General features: G+C 48.1%; 1 protein-coding gene across 1 annotated transcript; it reads right to left on the reverse strand.

Moving 5' to 3' along the window:
• Positions 1 to 1,331: 1,331 nt before the first annotated feature.
• On the reverse strand, positions 1,332 to 2,908 carry APLNR (apelin receptor). The gene has a single exon (XM_049779720.1). It carries the CDS (start codon positions 2,655 to 2,657, stop codon positions 1,515 to 1,517), a length of 1,143 nt encoding a protein of 380 aa, XP_049635677.1. The 5' UTR covers positions 2,658 to 2,908; the 3' UTR covers positions 1,332 to 1,514.
• Positions 2,909 to 22,773: the final 19,865 nt, after the last annotated feature.

Consider the following 22,773-nt stretch of genomic DNA (forward strand, 5'->3'; position numbering starts at 1 on the left):
GCCCCCACCAGTAGCCCAGCACAGCTGTGGCTGTTTTCTCAGCTCCCAGCCCAGCAGGAGCCCAGGGGCTCCAATCCTGATGGTGAGGTGCGAAAAACCTCACCCCAAGGCCAACAGGTGGCCTTTGAGCCCCTATCCTGGGAAAAGGACTGCTGCTGAGGGAACCACTATAAACCCAAATGGGGGGCGGCTGGGTGGAAAATGAAGCCAGGGGAGTCCTTCACCAGCCTGTTCTACCAGCAACTAGGAACCAGGGGGGCTCAGGGACTCAACAGACCAGCTTGTCCTAAACCTCAGGCCTGGCACCCACTCAACTTCTCTGTCAAAGCACGGACCAGCCGGCAGAACCCCAAACTGGGGATGGGGTGTACTTTCTCTCCCTCTCAATGATTCTACTCATCTCTCCTGCTCCCAGGCATGTTGTGTGAAGGGGAGGTAGGGAAGGGGATGTGTGTCCTAGGAAGGTAAGAGACACAAGCTTCAGGTCCTTCTTGCAGAGCTCATATCTACACATGCGTGTATGCAGCATATGTTCCCATGTGCACCTCCAAAGGAATCCGGGCACCAAGGAGCACCAGTGCCCCCCAAAGTAATTTTCCCTGGGATTGAGGGTGGGATGGGGAGCCGAGAGGAACATGTAGCACAGTCCTGCAGGGTGTGGAAGGGGTGAGGATGGGGAGTAATACGGCTTATAAGAAACATCTCCCTTTCTCCATCTTCCCTGGCAACCCCCAGCCCAACTGGTCCCTAATCTTCACAAAAAATAGAGAGAGAAGGAGGCTCTGGGGAGATCTGCATCAAGCATTCTTCCTTAGCATCATGGGGGGGGGGGGGGGGCTATAAAAAAGGAATGCCCTTTCTGGAATCTCTAACCCCAGTGCCTGAACAGACATTTGGGGGTGTTGAAGGGGGGAGCCCTGGATCTCCTTTTGCAGAGGGGAGCAGTAGCTCCTTTCTGTCCTACAGATGTCCTTCTCCCACACTCAGGAAACAGAAGAAAGCACAAAGATCGGGTGTTTGTCAACTCAGGATTCATAACGCCTGGAAGCCCTAAGAACATGGAGGTAGAAAGGAAGACAGGGGAGTCACACAGAAAGAGTAAGGCTAGAGGTAGAAAGGAAACAGAAAACACAGGGCTGCTGCTGAAGAGAGGATATAAAACAAAAAGTCAAGGCCAGCAAGAACTTGCCTTTCAGGGTCCGTGGAATTCCCTCCATTTTCTATAAAGGGGGCGAGGGAGGGAGACCTGAGGAGCTAGATCAGCACCACCCCCATAGATCCAGGGGCCAAATTCCAGGACATGGGCACCATCATTTTTCAATAATCCCCCAAACCCAGCTCTGAGCAAGACTAAAGGAGGGGAGCAAGCCAGAAAGGGGGGGGGGGGTGTTTAAGGAGTCAGGTGCTAGGAAGGGTCAAGTGCAAGGGAGAAGGTTCCATGCTGTCTCCCTGACTCCCAAAGAGCCTGGCCAAAGCAAAGGGCACCCCACCCCCTTTTCTCTCCAATGCCAGCCCTAGTCAACCACCAACGTCTCTTGGCTGTAGGGGATGGATTTCTCCTGTGTCTGCTCCCCACCCTTCCCAGAGTTGGGCCCAGGGCCCTGGCTGTGGCCGGAGGAGAAGCTGCCAGACTTGTCCCCGCTGCTGCTATGTGAGACCACCCCGCAGCGGCCCCGATGGCCACAGCACAACATGGACGTACAAGCCTTGCGAAAGCGGGGATCGAAGAAAGCATAGAGGAAGGGATTGAGGCAACTGTTGATGTAGCTGATGCAGGTACAGTAGGGGTAGACATTCATGAGGAAGAGGTCGAAGTCGCAGGGCCATTGCAACACATTGCCCAATATGTAGAGGGTCTTCACCAGGTGGTAAGGCATCCAGCACAGGGCGAAGGTGACCACCAGTACCACGATGATGCTAAGCAACCTCCGGCGTTTGCGGAGCCCGTCGATTCGCTCCTTGCGAAAGTGGCCTGCGATGGTCAGAGCGATGAAGAAGTAGCAAGTGAGCATGACGGTGAAGGGCACCACAAAGCCCACGGTGGTGGACGACACGCCCAGACCCACCTCCCAGGCCCACTCTGAGTTAGTGGTGGCCACAAGCGAGTAGTCCATGTAGCACTGCACATGGGTGCTATTATCCATGTCGCCCGTGGCTCGGAAGATTAGAACAGGCGTGGCCAGCAGGGCGGCCAGCACCCAAAGGACCGCCATGGCCATGGCCCCGCTCACCCTCAGCCGCAGCCGGGCATTGGCCACCGGCCGAACGATGGCCAGGTAGCGGTCGAAGCTGAGGCCGGTGAGGCAGAAGACACTGGCATACATGTTGACGAAGACAAGATAGCTGCTGAGCTTGCAAGCAAATGTGCCAAAGGTCCAGTCGTACTCCTGGTACGTGTAGGTAGCCCACAGAGGCAAGGTCACCACGAAGGTCAGGTCAGCCACAGCCAGGCTAGCAATGAAGACATCAGCCGAGCGCCGCTTCTCACGACTGGTCCTGAACACGGTCCAGAGCACCAGTCCATTGCCTGTGGTGCCCAGCAGGAAGACTAGCATGTAGATGACAGGAATGAGCGACCCCGAAGGCTTCCAGTCTGTGTACTCGCAGTCGGACTGGTTGTCCAGTCCATAGTAGTCGAAATCAATATTTTCTGTCATGCTGGGAGCACAGGGAGACCCAGGGACACAGGGTCCCAGGCAGCGGGAAGCACCAGTTCTATGGCTGGGTCACCCACTCAGCAAGAGTCCTTCAAAAGAGTCTGGCTAGAGTGCAAGTGGGGAAGGGCTGCAAGCAATGTCCAGAGCTGAACCCAGGCTAGCAGGCTGCAGGCGCTGCCTGTGAAATCCGGGCACTCCAGAGCAGCTGACTCCTGCAGGCTCCTGCCACCCTTGCCTGGCCCCAGCCTCAACTGAGACACTTCCTTGAGCCCTCCAGAGTCTCTCTGTCTCCTCCTTGGCTAGTCACTCCCTCTTCCCACCTCCAGGCCAGCCCCTCACTTGTGAGTCTTCAGATGCCGAAGTTACAGCCCACTTTTTTTTTTCTTTCTTCTTGTTGTCACTGGGCAAGTGGACTGAATTGACCCCTGATGTGCTGGGCAGAATATTATCTGCAGTTTGCAAGCATTCTCCACCTCAGGCCACCCCCAGTCCCTCCTGCCTCTATCTCCCACCTTTCCCTCCAGATACCTCTCCCCGATTTGTTCTGGCCTTCTGAGCACCTTCCCACCTCTCCAGGGGTCTCTCCCCATCCCTGTTCTCACCTCCTTCCCTTCCCCTCTAAATTGGGGCAAATTATGCAGATTGAAATCCTGCCTGAGTTGGAGCCCCTGCAGTAGGGAGTAAAGAGGGTGAGAGATTTCACAGAAAGGTCTGAGCATCTGGCTCAAGCCTCCTGGCCTGCTGGTAGGGGGACTCCCCCAAGACCCCTCCTGATCTCCCACTTTCTCCCAGATCAGGCTTGAATCTAGGTCCCTCTTCCAACTGGTCCTTTCATATCATCCTCCTTTATTATTTTTTTTCTGATTCTTGTTTCTAGATGCTTCTCTGGCTTCCAGACCAAATCACAGACAGAGTAACTTTTCTAGAATTCATTGACTGTTAGTGTAAGAAGTTTGAGCAACAAAAAGCCTGAAATCCCAAACAAGAGGGTCTGTATCAAGTCATTTCATCTGCAGGGAAACTGAGGCCAGTGTTTCACCCAAGGTTAGGGGAAGCAGTTTTGTTCCAGGATTTTTATTTGTTCTTCTTTTGCAAGCACTGAACACAGCTAAAGATTCATCAGATAGTTTTTAAGTGAATAAGTGTGTAGATGGATGAATCATGGAAGGAGGGAGTGGGGAAAATGAGCCCATAAACTGAGAAATGAGTGTAAAAATTATTATGTGATGAAAGCATAGATACATTCAGTTGGCAAATTCTCACTTGCTTTGCATGGGCTAGGACATTTCTTTAAGACCGTGTGGGAGTCAGGGGTGTACCTGGAAGTTTCAGCTAAAGGAAGAAGCATAAAAAGGAATAGTTATGTGGGTACAGTTTCACAGAACTGTCCCTCTCTCTAGGACATTTGGTTGTGTAATAAGAAAAGATTCAAAGTTGACAGGGATGAAAGAAGGAAAATCAAATCATGGCTCTTGTGTCTGGGTGTGTTTGTTTTTCTTGGGTGGGTTGGTTTGGAGGTCACACTCAGCAATGCTCAGTGCTTATTCTTGGCTCTGCACTCAGCAATCACTCCTGGTGAGGCTCAGGAGATCATAGGGAAGATGGGGGGGAACAAAGCCAAGACAGCCACATGAAGGTGAACTCTACTGTACTATGGCTCTGCTCCCCGAGAACATGCATTTAAATAATTCCCAATCCAATTAGACTATGAGAATTCCTGGGCTCAGGGAAAGCATGCTAGTCTGGGAAACTTGTAGCAGTTAAAAAGGGACTCCAAATTCAAGTACCTACAAGAACCAGCCTAAGAGTATATCTGGATAAAACAACCAATTTGAGACAATAAAGAGCAAAGTGGGGCAACCAGAGTAAACACATCCCATGTAAAATGGGACCTGGGCTCAGTGTCTGGTGTCACTCCGGCCAAATTTACCAACCCTTTCATTTTTTTTCCAACCCTTCCATTTTTGTTTTCGTTTTGTTCAACATCATTCCAAACTCTGAATTTCAAGTGAATATTCCAGAATTGTCATTTAGGAAATGATTCCATTCACATATACACAGAGATACACACACACACACACACACACACACACACACACACACGCTTGCACAGCAGGGCCAGTCAAACATCCTCAGAATCACAGTGGGTGCTCATTCAACAGGAACTTGCCAAGAATAGAAGGTGGGGAGAAAACGTCCAGAGGAAGAAACAGACACTGCAAAGGACATAGAAATGAAAACAAGCCTGATGAGAGCCTTTGGGTCCAACAGGAAGAAGCAGGAGAGGAAACTGGAGGGAAAGATAAGATCTGAGAGCCCAGTACCGTCTTCCCAGCAGGCCATGTGCGAAGGAAGCCTGCTGGAGCCTCACTGCCCACATCTGCCATGCCAGGCCTTCTTGTAAACTCCAAGAACATCTCCTGTGTGTGCATTAGCCACTAGCCATTATCTCCTTTTGCAGGGAGAAGTGGGCGGCTCTGCCTGTGATTTTTCAGCCCACTCAGCTGCTTAGACATTAAAGTACTGGGATTCCCCCCAAGCCACCTGGTCAGTGTTGGGGAGTCCCCCAAGGCAGCACCCTGCTAGGGTCAGGAACCTTGTGGAATTGAAAATCATATCAAGTGAGCCCTTTAACAGATCAGCATTGTGTCTGTTCAATACCATCATTGTCTCTTTTTTTAAAAAAAAAAGTTTTTTTTGTTTATTTAGGAGCTACACCTGGAGGTACTCAAGGGTTACTCCTGGCTCTGAGCTCAGGAATCATTCCTGGTGGGTGTAGGAAGTCATGTGGGATGTCGGAGATCAAACCTGGGTCAGCTGTGTGCAAGGCCTACTTGCCGTACTATTGCTCTGATGCCTCAGCATTTTTCTTTTTTTTTTTTTTGGCTTTTGTGTCACACCCGGCAGCGCTCGGGGATCAATCCTGGCTCTATGCTCAGAAATCACTCCTGGCAGGCTCGGGAGACCAAATGGGATGCTAGGATTCGAACCACCGACCTTCTGCATGAAAAGCAAACGCCTTACCTCCATACTATCTCTCTGGCCCCAGCATTTCTTTTAATAACAGGACACCTTCAGGAAGGAGGTTTCCTCACTGGTCTCAATGTTCACGAGTGCAGCCTGTAACACAGGACAGTTAAGTGACAAAGCCAGAGCCTGATTGGTATCTGTCCTAAGCCCATGAACCCAAGTCACTCTTTTCCAGAAGGAGAAATCTGAATGGTGAGAATGCCAGGAAGATATAGACTGGTTCGAAAGTGACCATAAAGTAGCCTAGAGAGGAGAGTCTGAGGAAATGCTTCAGAGTTATCCAACACTCTTTGTCACACAGGCTACCTCCAACAGGGCTCAGGGGACAAAGGGGGTGGGAGGAGCATTCCCATGAGGCTCTGCCTATGCATTGTGCACGCGTAGAGGTGTTGGGGCCCGGAAACTGCAATGCTCCTGCTCAACAGGGCCCCAGAATCCTGTTAGGTAAGACCTGAGTCCTTCCACTTAACAGTAGAGAATAATCTGGAACTCATACTTAGATCTTAGAACAGGTCCCTGCTGCTTGAGTCCAGGTGGAAAAACTGAGTCTTAAACCAGCCTCTAGAATCAGCCAATCTGCAAAAGAAGACACACGCATGTGTGCGCACGCGCGCACACACACACACACACACACACACACACACACACACACACACACACACACACGCCCTAGAGTGGGGGGCTTCCCAGCACAAAGGGTGGTAGCAGCTGGGGGCTACAGGTTTGTACACAGGAGACCTGGGTTGGGAGCAGAAAGACTTTCACCCTCCTGGCAATATGCTTGGTGGAAACAGCCTGAACCTGCATCAGCGTCTCCATCATTCACTCGCTCACCCAAAGGGACCTTGGTGTGGTGTTGGGGCTACGTGGCTTCCGGTCTGGTCACAACAGAGAGTCATGATGGGAATGAAAGCTCCAGCCCCCGGAGACTCGCAGGATCCAGGCCAAGTCTGATTCCTGAACCAAGTTCATATCCTCTTGGGGCCTCCTGCAGAGAGAGGAGGTGCTGCTCAGAGGGAGTCACTTAGGAACCGGGTCACCCCCAAATCAGTTTCCTCCTCCTCACAGCTGTGCTTACTTAAATTGACAAACAAGAGAGAAGCAGAGGAGTACTGGGGGCTGGATCCAGCTCTTGAAGTCTCTGGCCAGTAGGTTTTTGGTCTCTAGGGGGGGTGAGATAGCGCCCCACCACATACACACACACACACACACAGACACACACACACACACACACACACACACACACACACACGAAACAGCTTCATTAGAACAGAAAAGAGCAGGACCAAGACCAGGAAGGGACCACTCATTGGGACCACAGGGCCCGAAATGATCAGTACAAAGACCTTCCAGCCAAGAACCAGCAGAAGCAGATGGCAGAAGCACCCCAGCTAGCAAGGGCAGCCAACTGTGAGCTTCCCGCCTCACCCCTCACCCAACCTGGAACTTCCTAGAGCTTTTGACTCTATACCAGAAGCTAAAGTCTTGGCATGGGGGACCTGAGACAGGAACTCTGGGCAACTGTTTCATTTCACCAGGCACCTCTGGCATGTGCTGAGTTCAAGCCACATGAACACACTTGCGGGGGTGGGGGGGCATAGGGATGGGAACAGTGGAGGATTCAGCTTGGGGCTGTACCACTACCTGAATGGGGTGGTGAGGGTGCCTTTCTGCTAAAAGAATCCTAAATCATTCCATCATCCACCCCAATCTACCTAGCAAACCAAGCAACCAGGGCAGGATGGTGGGTGAATCCCCCCATGTCAAGATTTCCTGGGTAATTCCTCCATTCTCCCATCTTCCATGAGGTTCTGAGAATGAACAGATCCAAGCAACAGATCAGTCCAGCAAAGACTATAGAGCAAGAAACTCTGGAGCTCACCTTTGATCCTAGTCTTGCAGAAAGAGGCTGGCTCGGCCTGAGGCTTGCATAGGGCTGGTGTGCAGAGGACAAGATGTGTGCATGGAGACAAAAACATGGCCTAGGGTCCGAGGAGTCATACAAATATCTCCTGAGAGTCTGGGGAAGGGCTGCTTAATTGGATCTCCCTGAGGGCCTCGCCTTCCAAGAGCTCAAAATGGACATCAAAATGGAACCTGCATCTCTGAGCACCTGGCTGGCCTCTCACCTCTGTCCCTCCTTGGGATTCTCCTTCTACCTCCTCCTCATTTCACAGGCCTGCTTTGAACCAAGCCTATGGAGACCTGGTCTTCCCTTCCCAGGGGTAGCTACAGCTGTATGGTTCCCCACCCCCACCCCACCTGCCTTGTGATCACCAGGAAAGGAGGGAGGAGGAGGAAGCAGGGGGGGGATGAGGAGAAGTCCTCCCCATTTTAGTCAGCTCTTGCCAAGCTGGACACTCACACCCTGGCCACTACCCATCCCATCACTACCACCCCCCATCCACACACATACAAATCTTCACTGCAGTGGCTTATCTGACCCTAAACAAATGGCCAGCTGTCTCCGGATGATTACAGCCAACACCCCTCTCTGTCCCCCCCACCCTCCCTCCCATCTCCTCTTCCCCTGGCCATTTGGTCCCTCTGCAGATTGCGGGCCCTACTCTACTCCCAACTCTGGAAGAGCAAATGAGGGGAAACTTACTGGCTTGGAAACCAGAAGTTATGACTTCCAAGTCCATCTTGTCTCCAAATGCATTCATGGGGCCAAAAAAATAGCATAGCAGGTAGGGCATTTGCTTGCATGCAGCCGACCTAGGTTCAATCTCTAATGGTCCCCCAAGCCTGCCAGGAGTGATTTCTGAGCATAGAGTCAGGAGTAACCCCAGAAGACTGCTGGGTGTGACCCAAAAATCAAAACAAACAAAATAAACTAACAAAATGCATCCACTCAGCACCATGGGCCATGTGACTTCATGAAGGACAAGCACTAGGCAAGTCTCGGATGGACATACACACACACACACACACACACACACACACACACACACACACACACACACACCTTTGAGAGCTAATAACTTCTCAAAAAAGCCAGAACTCAGCCCAACCTCGTTATCTATAACAGCTCAGCTGGTGTGGTGGCTCTACATGTCTTTAATGAATCAAAATGGAGAAAATAAATTTATTAGTATTTCCTTAGTGCAGAAGGCTGGTAACCAGAATCTATGCAGAAAGCCAGCTGGGACAAGAGGACAACAGAATGCCCTGTGCTGAGAGATGCTGGCACTGCTTATCTATGGCTCACGCTTGACTTTGCAGAGGAGAAAAAGAGAGGGTGCCCATGGGGAGGCTGTGAGGGGTCTTGCACAGGGTGAGGGGTGCATGCTGCCCTACCCCCTCAAGCCCTGTGTCACACTGTCTTCCCTCCCCTCCCCAAAGTGTTCATCCACAGGAAGCTTTTCTCGCTGGTCTTTGTTTGCCCCAAGGAGAAGCTGGGGCAGGAGACAGCTCGGACAGGAAGCAGCCGGGGCCGGAAGGAGGTCAGGAAAAGGTGGACAAGACCCAGCCAGACTCACACCCAGTCCCATCAGCCTTCAGGAGAGCAACGTGAAGTTTCCAAAAATATTTACAGTGAGTCTAAATTAATGAGGCTCTGAGCCGCCACTGACAATGGGAGGATGTGAGGGGCTGGACTATCCAGGGGAGACCAGTGCAATCAAGTCAGCCTGGCAAAAGTTTGGGGAAGGGTGGCCTTGTGTCGCCCCCAGGAGAAGGAAATCCAGCTCCTGGGCCTGCAGCCTGAGCAGGACCTGGACACGATCCTGCCCACACCCTCCCCTGGACAGAAAACTCTTCTGGGCTCTCAGAACCACTAAGAGTGTGGCTGGTCAAAAAAAAAAAAAGGTGTGTGGCTGGTCAACATCTTTACCCCAATTCTGAGCAGAAATATCTATTAACACCCCAACTTAATGACTATCATTGGGCCTCCTGGACACCTCTGTGGACCAGACATTTGCTCCTTCCCCCAGAATCCATTCCTGACCCCGTTCAGGGCACTGCTGCTGCTCAGTCCTTCCATATTGCTGAGTGACCAAGTCCTGCACTGCCCTGGGCCAGGACCACCAGCATTTAATAATCTGTAGATGGGACTCAGCGTATTAAAGGCGTGTCTTTCTGATGAAAGACAAAGATGACTTTGGGTGATCAAGAATCAACAAAAGAAAGACCCAGGAGCTGTCAGAGGTGACAAAAGAGAGCTAGCCCAAATGCAAGAGGGGACAACACCATAGTGACACACATGGGCCTAGAGGGTGCTAGAGCTAAGAAAAGGCAGATGAAGAAAGAAAGTGGAAGGGTAAGAGATAAAAACCAAAAAGTAGGTGCCAGAGACATAGTCTAATGGGTAGGGCATCACAGACCCAGATTCAATCCCTAGCACCCCATATAGTCCCCCAACACATGCCAGGAGTAAGCCCTGAGCAAAGCCAGGTGTAGGCCAAAAACCAAAAATAAATAAGAACTAAACCAAACAAAAAACACAGATCAAAATAGTAACAGACTCTTAAACAATTAGAACCAAATGGAGGTTTACCAGAGGGAAGGAGGAAGGAAGGATAAAAGGGGAGACACACGAGACTTTGGGTGGATTTGTTACATATTATAAGCAGGTGTGAGTTTAAAGTATGAGTGCTTGGAATCTATACAATGCTACAAACATTATTTTGGGGGAAAAAAACTCCTTAGGATCTATCTGGGAATGCAGGTCTGCAGTACTGCACTTGCCTTATATGTGTGAGACCCTGGATTTATCCTGACACTACAAAAAAAATATTAATCCAGATGAAACAAATGTTTAACATTGGGGCCTGAATGACAGTACAGCGGTAGGGTGTTTGTCTTGCGCGCAGCTGACCCAGGATAACCTGGGTTCGATCCCCCAGTATCCCATATGGTCCCCAAGCCAGGAATAATTTCTAAGCGCGTAACCACTGAGTGTCACAGGTTGTGACCCAAAAACAAAACAAAAAAAAGTTGAACATCTTAGATCAAAGGGGGAGTGGTTGGAAAAGTCAGCTAACATTTTGCTTCGATTGCATTTTGCTGCTTCTTCAATACAAAGAAGGTATTAATTCATATTAATGTATCAGTTTGTCAGACACTGCACAAACATGTTCAGATTCTTTTCCTTCGCACAACTGCCATTAAAATCTCTTAACACTGAGGCTGGAGCGATAATCGAGCAGGCAGCTGATTTATATTCAATTCCTGCATTCCTCATGATCCATCAAGGCTGCCAGGAGTGATTCCTGAGCACAGAGTCAGGAGTAAGTCATGAAACATTCCTGGATATGGTCTCAGAACAAACTCCTCCCCCCAAATTTTTCAACATTATCTTGGTCTTCTTTGTAGTGAGTTGGAAAAATGAGATTCCGAGAGCTTTTCAATGCCCATTTAGGGTCATACTGCTTTTGGTGTTTAAGGACAAGCACCAAAGCAAGAATCTAAGCCCTCAACTTAGACTCCAAACTTTCCCACACTGTATCATTCCAGGGCTCATTGGCTAAAAGCAAAGGGATCATTTGCAAGAAAATCCTGCATGGGATAAGATCACAGGGATGGAACAGCCAAGTTATAAGAGTAGCAAGAGTGAAAAAAAAAAAAAAAGAGTAGCAAGAGTGGAAAAATAGGGCTGGAGAGATAGTACAGTAGTTAAGGCTCTTGCCTTGCACAAAGCCAATCTGGTTTCAATCTCCAGTCCTCTGAATCCCACCAGGAATGATGCCTAAGTACAGAGCCAGGAGTGAGCCTTGCATATAGTCGGGTGTAGCTCGGAAAATGAGTGGGAAGATAATTTTTATGGAGTGCTTGACTCCATGTCAACAAGCCACTTTCTAACCAAGAAGGATGACCCAGAGTAAACTTTGAGGCTATCCAGCTGGTTTCAAACCCCAGCTCCTCCACAAGGCCTCCACACACCAGGGTTTCACCCACAGTGAAGGGTGAAACAAATGGAACAGCTCCAGGTCCTGATGTCAAGAGCTATATGACTGGCACAGAGCAAATGCTCGACCACTATATCTGGTCATATGGTGGCTCCTAATCTTCACCATAACCCAAAGGGATGGAGACAAGCATGATGAGTTGGAGTGAGACACAAAAAGAACATTTAGACCTATAGGAAGTACAGAGCAAAAAATCAAAGCAAAGTGACCCAAAGCCTCTGTTTCTAAGGACTAAAAGAGAGACTTGTTGTCATACATCTGTAAAATTACTTTACTTTTGCTTTTACCTTTTCTGAGTAATTAGCACAAGTATCCTTAATTACATCAACCCTGACCCTTCAATGATTTATGTTAAACTTTGGCTAATAAAAAGTGGCAGGGAAAGCAGCTATCTTAGTAAGATCCAAGAGGCTGCTCCACAGCCCCCAGCTGAAATATACTTTTCCCCATGGCTCTATCTGATTTCCTGTGCGAAACTGCAAGCTGAGACCCCACAGGACTGACTTGGGGGAGGACACTGACTCTGCGGGTGAGAGCCATCTTTACCACTCCCCATCTCAAACAATTTAGGAACTCATCCTTTTACCCCGCTTTTTTTTTTTTTTTCATCACATTCCTCAGCTTAGTGTTGAGTCCACTCTGCCTGCTGAGGGTTTTGAAACCCACCTATGGTGCAGCCAACAGAGAATACTCAGCCCTGGGGTCTACAGAAAGGGCAGGTATCTTGGGGGTCAGAGCATTTGCCCTAAGGTGAGTACGGCATTTGCCATTCATAGAGTTGGCCCGAGTCCAGTGGTCTCCAGCATCCCATATGGCCCCTTGAGCCTGCCAGGAGTGGTTTCTGAGCACAAAGCCAGGAGTATCGCCTGAGCACTGTCGGATGTGGTGACAGACAGACAGAGACAGAGACAGAGAGACAGACAGAGACAGAGAAGTAAAAAGGGGGCAGAGGGGGCCGGAGAGATAGCATAGAGGTAAGGTGTTTGCCTTTCATGCAGGAGGTCATCAGTTCAAATCCCGTTGTCCCATATGGTCCCCCGTGCCTGCCAGGAGCAATTTCTGAGCGTGAAGCCAGGAATAACCCCTGAGCACTGCCAGGTGTGACCCAAAAACCACAAAAAAAAGGAGGGGGGCAGGAGGCAAGTGCTAAAACAGCTCCTGCTTAGGGATGAATGCCCAGGACCTTACGCTGGGGAGAGGAGTAAATCCTAGACACCATGTTGGCCTAGACACTGTGCACAACAGTCTCTCCGAGCAGAGCCTGGTCTCCTTGTGGACTTGCTGTGCTGGAAGATGCTGCCCTCTGCCGGCCATAAACTGCTATTGGGCTTCCCTGAACCTGGTAACTGGCTCTGGCTTGTGGAAACCCAGAGGGTTCAGTTAAAATTGGTTCCCCCATTGGAATTTGCCAGTGGTCCCAACGTCTTCAGCCCTAAGACTGTGTTCAGAACTCTTAGCAAAGGGGACTTACCCACACCAAGGCTGCGGAATGTACTATGGCTGAACTTAAAAGTTAACTGGGGGGGCCAGAACAATAGTACAGCAGATAGGGCATTTGCCTTACATGCAGTCAGGTGTGTGGTTTTCATCCTCGCCATCCCATTTATAGTCCCCTGAGCACCGCCAGGAGTAATTCCTGAATGGAAAGCCAGGAGTAAATAAGAGCTGAGCAAGGCCTAGGATGGCTCTCTGCAAAGAGAAGACAACTCAGATTGCAATCTCCTGGCCCCTGCACCCACATCAGGGTTTTAAGCTACATTAGGCTCTCCTGAGTGTGGTTACAAGAAGCTGTCATTATCACCCCATCTCCTATTATGACACAGGTAGAGGAAAAGAAATGTTTTGTCTTGTCATCCTCAATATTATTCAGGGCTTGTCCTCAAACACGTCACTCTGAGATAACATGGGAGAGAGGAAGATGTGACTCTCTCAGGGAAAAAAATAAATTCATGGACTAGAAAGAGATGAAGGAGGCGTTTTGTTCTATTCCATCATAGACTGACAAGAATGTTAAAGAAGTCGGTGGGTGCAGCCCTGCAGGCTTGGCTGCTCAGGGCTGGGCGCACAGCGCCACCTGGTGGCCCAAGGCTGCGAGTCAGCCTGCAGCCGCCAAGCGCCAGCATCCAGGTCCACCAGCATGGAGACAATCCTCTTCTCCCCTTCCCAAGGTCATTGCAGAGCTGACCGGATTGTTTTTTCATCCCATGCAATGTGCATGCTTCATTGTGGTGCTTGCACACTCGGACACGGTGTGTGTGTGTGTGTGTGTGTGTGTGTGTGTGTGTGTGTGTGTGTGTGTGTGTGTGTGTGTCCATCTCCTGATTGATTGACAGGCAGGTGCTTTTTTTTTTCCCTCTGCAACATCCCCAGAGTCTCCATGAATTTTTATCTGAAAACTTTCCCACTAATTTTTTATGTTTTAATTTTAACTTTGAGGGGGTCAGAACCAGCAGTGCTCAGGGTCTACTCCTGGCTCTGAGTTCAGGATTCATTCCTATCACAGTGCAGAAGCTCATATGGGATGTCAGGGGATCAAACCCAGGTCCTCTCCATGCAAGGCAAGCACCTTACTAGCTGTTCTATCACTCCAGCTCCTACTTTTTTTTTAGGGGTGAGGGAGTTCCCAAGCAGTTTTCAGTAGATTCAGGGGTCATTTTTGATGAGTCACCAACTGAATCTGTAGATTCAATGGTCAGGAAGATGATGCCACACTGTCCAGGTCTGCAATGTCGGAGACCCCAGTGCCATACCTGTCCCTGATGAGGGGCCCTTGCATGCAGGCCTGGGGATCAAAGGCAGAGCCTCACACATGCAAAGAGATTTATTCCTGGGCCTGGGCAAAATTAAAATTAAGGCTGAAAGCAGTAAGTGGAGCTGTAACAGGTGAATGTTTGGGAAGAAATAAGAGCATAGGATCCACTGAGTTCTGGGGGAAGCTGTCCCTAGCTTCTCTGGGATGAGAAACAATCCAAGGACATGGGTCAAAAGCAAGACACACTGGGCACATATGGAGAAGAGACACAGAGGAGGTGAAGCTGAGTGAAAGGCATCAACCCCAGACACAACTAGCTAAAGGGAGAGAAAAGAAGAGATTTCCAGGATTATTTGGCACTAGATATGGGGTTCGGGAAAGAAAGGAAATAGGGCAAGTTTAGCTGTGGGTTTTCTCAATTGCTAGAACCTCATGGGTCTGAGTGTCCTTCATGGAAACAGGTGAGACAGAGAACAACCTCCCTTCTCTCTGTCTTTTGGTGATGCTCTCAATCTTCTCTCAACAGTCCCTTATGACCTTCTTGAGGCCAGATCAGGAGGTCCTGGGCCCCACAGGTGATGTAACCTGTTCCAGCCCATAAAAAGCACCCTGCTGTCTACACAGCAGTCCACACGGTAGAATCCAATTCCCAAACTATAACAAGATATATACAAAAGGGACCTGTTACACAGGTGGTCTAGGAAACTAATGGTAGTAGTATAGGAGGCATGCTGGGAACTATGGCAGAGGGAGGTCAACACTGGTGCTGAAAATGGCCTGTCACTATGTACCTGAAATACAACTGTGAAAGACTTGTAACTCATATTGGTCTCAATAAAAAAATTTTTTGTTTGTTTTTGTTTTGTTTTTGTTTTTGGGTCACACCCGGCGGTGCTCAGGGGTTACTCCTGGCTGTCTGCTCAGAAATAGCTCCTGGCAGGCACGGGGGACCATGTGGGACACTGGGATTCGAACCAACCACCTTTGGTCCTGGATCGGCTGCTTGCAAGGCAAACGCCACTGTGCTATCTCTCCGGGCCAAAAAAATATTTTTAAGTGTGCCTTTTTGGGATACTTACAGCACCTAGATGGACTCCTCCCATATCCCTTCTTATATCTCCAATAGAGCCACATTACTGGAATCACCTTGATTAACATCATAATTGGAGGGAGAAAAATGGATGGTACCAAGACCAGACAGTCGTATGTCCACTTGATGGAAATAAAAAAATGATCAGATTTGAACACAACATCCAAAGTCAATGACAGCAGAAACGATACCCAATCTACATTAAGCTGGACATGGGGAGAATAGCATTATAGGGGGGTAGAGGAGGGAGAAGTGGGACGCATGCTGAGAACAGGGGCGGAGGGAGAACAACTCTGGTAGTGAGAATGCCCCACATTCATTATTACTATGTGCTTTAAATATTACTGTGAGAGATTTGTAATTCACTTTGCCCACAATAAAAAAAAAAAAAGTATGCCTTTTTTCTCATGGCAGTATGCCATGGGCAGAGAAACCCTGTATCTCTTAGGCCAAGGAAATTCCCTTTCTAATTTCCCCAATACTTACTGTACCTTTGCAATTTGTTTTTTGTTTTTTGATTTGGGTTTTTTGATTGTTTTCTGTGGTTTTGGGGTTTGTTTTGTTTTGTTTTTGTTTTTTATAGTTGCAGGGTTTTGGTTGTTTGAATTTTTTTGTATTTTTGTTACTACTGCTTTGTTGTTTTTTTTTTGTTTTGTTTTTGTCTTAGTTGTTTTGTTACCATTTTTTTATTCTTTTTTCCCTTTCTTCTTTTTTTTTTTTTATTTTTTATTTTTGGGCCACACCCGGTAATGCTCAGGGGTTACTCCTGGCTATGTGCTCAGAAGTTGCTCCTGGCTTGGGGGACCATATGGGACACCGGGGGATCGAACCGTGGTCCGTCCAAGGCTAGCGCAGGCAAGGCAGGCACCTTACCTTTAGCGCCACCGCCCGACCCCTCCCTTTCTTCTTCTAAATTGATATTTGTAACACCCAAACTCCTACTAGATTTTTGTTGGTTTTTTGTTTTGTTTTGTTTTCTCTTTTCCCTTTTCTTTCTTTTCTTTTTTTTTTTTTTTTTTTTTTTTTTGGGTTTTTGACTTTTGGGTCACACCCGGCAGTGCTCAGGGGTTACTTCTGGCTCTACGCTCAGAAATGTCTCCAGGCAGGCTCAGGGACCATATGGGAAGCCGGGACTCGAACCACCGACGTTCTGCATGAAAGGCAAACACCTTACCTTCATGCTATCTCTCCGGCCCCCTCTTTTCCCTTTTTTTTTCTTATATCTTCAACAGAACCGCATTACTGGAATCATCTTGTTCAGCCTCATAACTTGAGGGAAGGGGGAATGGATGCTACCAAGACCAGACAGTCATATAAACATTTAATTGGCATATAAAAATTATCAGACATGAACACCAAACCCAAAATCAATGACAACAGAATCGATACCCAATCTACAACAAGATGTACAAATAGGGACCAGTTACACTAGCATTATGGGGGATAAAGGAGGGAGATGTGGGATGCATGCTGGGAACAGAGGTGGAAGAAGGCAATGCTGGTGATTGGAATGCCCCTTACTCATTGTCACTATGTGCCTTAAATATTAATGTGAAAGATTTGTAATTCACTTTGGCCACAATAAAATAAATAAATATACAAGTATGCCTTTTGCCACACTGAAAGAGATAGAAGGGTACAAGGTCATACTATATGAACTACCATAATTTTTATGCCTTAATATGCACTTTTTCCCCAAAAAAGCACATCTTTTTTTGGGGGGGTTCACACCAGGCAGGGCTCAGGGGTTACTCCTGGCTCTATGCTCAGAAATCGCTCTTGGCAGGCTCAGGGGACCATATGGGATCCCGGGATTTGAACCACCGTCCTTCTGCATGCAAGGCAAATACACTACCTCCATGCTATTTCTCCAGCCCCCAAAAGTACATCTTATGGAGAAAATGCTGTCTGGAGCTGAATCCTGAGTGCAGAGGAGGAGAGCATCTAAAAACTGTGTGCGTTTTATGGTCAGGTGCGTCTTATAGAGTAAAAAATACGGTAAGACAGAAAGAGAAAGACAAACACCGGATGATCTCTCTGGTGCATGGGATAGGAATAAACAAGGCAAGGGAAAAGAATATCTAATAAAAACAAACCCTCAAGTGCCAAGTTTATGCGAGAGGTGGGGGTGGCAGCATGAGGGGGAACTGAAGGATCTTCTGAACAGTGGGAGAGAAAGTGGCACTTCGATGGTGAATATGGTGTGATAATATGATATCCCTGACATGCATAAAGATCTACACTCTGTAAAAAGTGACCACAGTGAAAGCTTGAAATAAGAATAATTGTGGGGCCCGGAGAGATAGCACAGTGGCGTTTGCCTTGCAAGCAGCCGATCCAGGACCAAAGATGGTTGGTTTGAATCCTGGTGTCCCATATGGTCCCCCGTACCTGCCAGGAGCTATTTCTGAGCAGACAGCCAGGAGTAACCCCTGAGCGTCACCGGGTGTGGCCCAAAAACCAAAAAAAAAAAAGAATAATTGTGGGGCCAGAGAGATAGCATGGAGGGGTAGGGTATTTGCCTTGAGCACTGCCGGGTGTGACCCAAAAATACCGCCCCCCCCCCCAAAAAAAAAAAAAAGAAAGAATGATTGTGAGGGCCGGAGAGATAGCGCAGTGATAGGGCATTTGCCTTGCATGCAGCCATTCCAGGATGGATTCAGGTTCTATCCCCAGCATCCCATATGGTTCCCAGAGGCTGCCAGAAGCAATTTCTAAGCACAGAGCCAGGAGTAATCCCTGAGCATCACCAGGTGTGGCCCAAAAAACAAAAAAAAAAAAAAAAAAAAAAAACAAGGGGCCGGAGAGATAGCACAGCAGTAGGGTGTTTGCCTTGTATGCAGGACGGTGGTTCTAATCCCAGCATCCCATATGGTCCCCTGAGCCTGCCAAGAGCGATTTCTGAGCATAGAGCCAGGAGTAACCCCTGAGTGCAGCCGGGTGTGATCAAAAAAAAAAAAAAAAACTAAACAAAAAAGAATCATTGTGAAAGAACTATCCTTTTGTCAAAACATAGCCAAAAGGGGTTATAAAAATAGCTTCTTTGCACCTGGAAAACACTTCAAAACTGAGATTGGCTGAAGAATATATCTCCTGAAGGCCTGTGGGTCTCCTACTTCCATCTACTATTAACTCTTACTTCACACAAATTTCTGTGAAGAACTAAAATTTAGTGATAGTTTGAGAGTTAAAAAAGAAAAAGTAGGGCCGGGCGGTGGCGCTCGAGGTAAGGTGCCTGCCTTACCTGCGCTAGCCTAGGAGACGGACCGCGGTTCGATCCCCCGGCGTCCCATATGGTCCCCCAAGCCAGGAGCGACTTCTGAGCGCATAGCCAGGAGTAACCCCTGAGCGTCACCGGGTGTGGCCCAAAAACCAAAAAAAAAAAAAAAAAAAAGAAAAAGTAATTAGGGGCCAGAACAATGGCACAGCAGTAGGGCTTTTGCCTTGTATGCAGTCGACCTGGATTAGATTCCTGGCATTCCATATGGTCTCCCCGGGGACTATTTCTGAGTGCAGGGCCAGGAGTAACCCCTGAGCACCACCGGGTGTGACCCCCAAACAAAGTATTTATGGCCACTCCCTAGAAAGGGAGGACTTTGCTTCCCCACAGCTGCTGACATCTGGCTTGCCAAAGAATTTGTTTCAGTCAAGGAAATGTGTCACTTTTTGTGTTGATTTTTTCCCCATCCAAGAGCAGTCATAGCTGGCAGATTAGCTGCACTGTCAGTCAGGCTGCAGTGAGGACACCATGAGGTATGTATGGCCAGACCAACCTGTAGTGGACGAGTAGGCTAAGCAAGAAATAAAAATTCAATGCCCTGGACCACTAGGGGGCGACAGAGCAATAATACAGAGAGTAGGGGTGCTTGCCTGGCATATAGCCAACCTAGGTTGCATCCCAGGTACACCAGAGGGTCCCCTGGACCTTGCAAATAATGATCTCTGAGTACAGAGGTAGGAGTAAGCCCTAAGCATAGCCAGGTATGACCCAAAATCAAACAAACAAAAAAGGAGACTTCTAGCTAGGGTGAATGCAATAAAATCTAACTTAACCAACAAAAACAGAACATTTTTTATGACCATATCAATTAAAATGAGCCAATTAGGGGCTGGAGCAGTGGCACAGAGGTAGGGCATTAGCCTTGCATTCGGCTGACGTAGGACAGACTATGGTTCAATCCTCCGACATCCCATATGGTCCCCTAAGCCAGGAGCAATTTCTGAGCACATAGCCAGGAGTAACCCCTGTGTGTCACTGGGTGTGGCCCAAAAACTAAATTAATTAATTAATAATAAATAAACTAAAATGAGCCAATTATGAGAGTATACAAGGTCTTTGACGAGGAGGAGGATAATGGTGGTGGTAGCCAGGGGACTTACAGAATTGTTCATAGTTGATACAATGAACATACCATGACACATAGTTTATACAAGATTCCAAACCAATCCCATCTGAGGACTTCTCTTTGCACCAAAGTCCCTAGGTTCCTTCCTCATCACTCCCTCATCACTCCCCACCCAGCCCACCTCCCATGTGTTCCAGGCACATTTTTAAGTTTGCTGTGTATTGAACCACATTTACAGTGCTGCTGATTTGGGCTTAGATAGGTAGACCACAATACTATACCACCACTGTGCCCACTGTGCCCGAGGCCCACCCCCAAGGGCTTTCTCTAAACTCTAGAATCTGGCAATGCACAGACCTTGACAGATCATAACTGGAGACTTCTAGTAATTGCCAAATTCCTTCATCAATACCAGAGCTTGCCATGGTCCAAGTACAGATTTTTTGGGGAGAAGGATTGGGCCACACTCAGAGGTTACAATTTGCTCTGCATTCAGAAATTGTTCCTGGCAGGTTCAGGGAACCATATGGGTTTCTGGGGATCAAATGCCAGGTCAGTCCCATCTCTACCGCATGCAAGGCTTCAGCCCCCTCCAGGTATTAATTTTTTTCTTACAGCCCTGTACCCTAAGAAATAACTCATTGGTTCTCTCATCTGCACACATTTTCCATCTAGCCTTTCGCTCACAGATTTTCTTTCATCCAATATTCACTGGTGGACCAGAGTGATACTACAGGGGATTAAGTACTTATCTTGCTCAAATTTGATCCTGAGCACAGAGCCTAGCATAAGCCCGAGCTCCACTAAATGTGGCCCAAAAAAAAATTTTTTTAAATATACACCCATACTCTGTCAAGGAGGTAAATTAAAATTATAAGTGTTGAGGGGCCGGGCGGTGGCGCAAGAGGTAAGGTGCCTGCCTTGCCTGCGCTAGCCTTGGAAGGACCGCGGTTCGATCCCCCGGTGTCCCATATGGTCCCCCAAGCCAGGAGCGACTTCTGAGTGCATAGCCAGGAGTAACCCCTGAGCGTCAACGGGTGTGGCCCAAAAACCAAAAAAAAAAAATTATAAGTGTTGGAAGCCGAATAGTACAGTGGTAGGGCATTTGCCTTGCACACGGCCGATCCATGACAGACCTTGGTTAGATCCCCGGAATCGCATATGGTTCCCCCAAGCAAGGAGTGACTTCTGAGCGCATAGTCAGGAGTAACCCCTGAGTATCGCAGGGTATGGCCCAAAAGCCAAAAAAAAAAAAAAAAAAAAAAAAGGAATAAAAAAGTATAAGTGTTGGGGCCGGAGAGATAGCATGGAGGTAAGGCGTTTGCCTTTCATGCAGAAGGTCATCGGTTCCAATCCCGGCGCCCCATATGGTCCCCCGTGCCTGCCAGGAGCAATTTCTGAGCCTGGAGCCAGGAATAACCCCTGAGCACTGCTGGGTGTGACCCAAAAAATAAGCCACAAAAAAAAAAAAAAAAAAGTATAAGTGTTAGGACTGAAGCAGTAGCACAGTGGATAGGGTGTTTGCTTGCACATGGCCAACCTGGGACCAGGTTCAATTCTCAGCATTTTATATGGTCTCCCGAAACTTACCAGGAGTGATTTCTGAGCACAGAGCCAGAAATAACCCCTGAGCACTGCCAGTTGTGTCCCAAAAACAACAACAAAGTAGAAGTGTCGGGGGCCAGAGAGCTAGTACTGTGGGTAGGTTGCTTGCTTTGTATGTGGCCAGCTTGAATTTGACCTACAGCACCCTATATGTCCCCATAATTCTTTTCAGAAATAAATCCTAAACATAGGAACAGGAGTAATTCCTGAGCACCCCCAGGTGTGGCCCCCAGAAAACACCAGAAGAAACAGAAGTGTTTACCAGGCTTAGCATCCCTGCTCTGAGGAGTCTGAGAGCCCCGAACATTTACTCATTCCATTTTTCTCTGCCTATTTAAGCCCCCAACCTGGCTTCCAGATGTGATGAACCCCATTTCTTCCAGCTAACCTCCAGAGCACCCCTACTTAATGTTTCTTCCTCTCAACTCCTACACCAATCATTTTCTTACAAGTTTCTTGGCAATTATTTATATTCCTGCTCTTACTGTGCTTTGAAGAGCTATTAGATCTCATTATTGTCAAGTATTTATTACTGTTTGCTAATGTCCTGAAACAGGCAAAAAGAAGCAGCCCGTTGCTCAAGGCAGACTAAATTCATTAAAGTCAAGTGAGTGGCAATATTTGTCTTCCAAGTCTTGTTTACATCCAACCAACTTTGAACCTAGAGGGGGGAAAATGGACATTTCCTGTGCTTCCAACTAAGAGTTCCCCTAGGAAAAGTAACCCGTTGGCAGCCTCTCTCTCTCGCTGGGGTTACTGGGGCAGAGAGAATTCAGAGCCAGTCCTTGCCAGGATCCTACTAGCTACCTCTTCTACTCTTGTCCTCAACCTCGAGGGTTCCAGCACTCCTGAACTCAAAGTTGATTGGATCAAGAATTAGTAGGTTTAGGGAGCTGTTCCCAAGACAGCTGCAACTTTCAGCCCTTTTCATCCCACATTAGCAACATTTCCAGAGTCAGTAAGATATACCAAAGGTGAAGGGAAAACCTTTATGTTGTGCTGGGGTCAGGGGGCCACAGTGATAGGTAGACATAGGATACATATACCAGGATAACATGGGGCATGTACACCAGGATGAGCAAGGTGCATGTCCAATGGTACATGACATGACACAGTCCATAAATACAGTACCTGGACTGGATACAAGGACCTAATGTGTGAGCATCATGCATGGCTACAGCATGTGTATACAGTGCACAGATATAATGTGTGGACACACACGTGTGGACATTGTGTATGACACATGAACACAGTGCATGGACATGACACATAACAGTACATGTAGAGTAGGCACGAACATAGTACATAGACAAAGCTTGTGGCTTGGTACATATAGAATATGTATAGACATAGTACAAGAAGATGACACAGTACATGTAGGTCA

Source organism: Suncus etruscus, chromosome 9, assembly GCF_024139225.1.
Source record: "Suncus etruscus isolate mSunEtr1 chromosome 9, mSunEtr1.pri.cur, whole genome shotgun sequence".
Lineage (NCBI taxonomy): Eukaryota > Metazoa > Chordata > Mammalia > Eulipotyphla > Soricidae > Suncus > Suncus etruscus.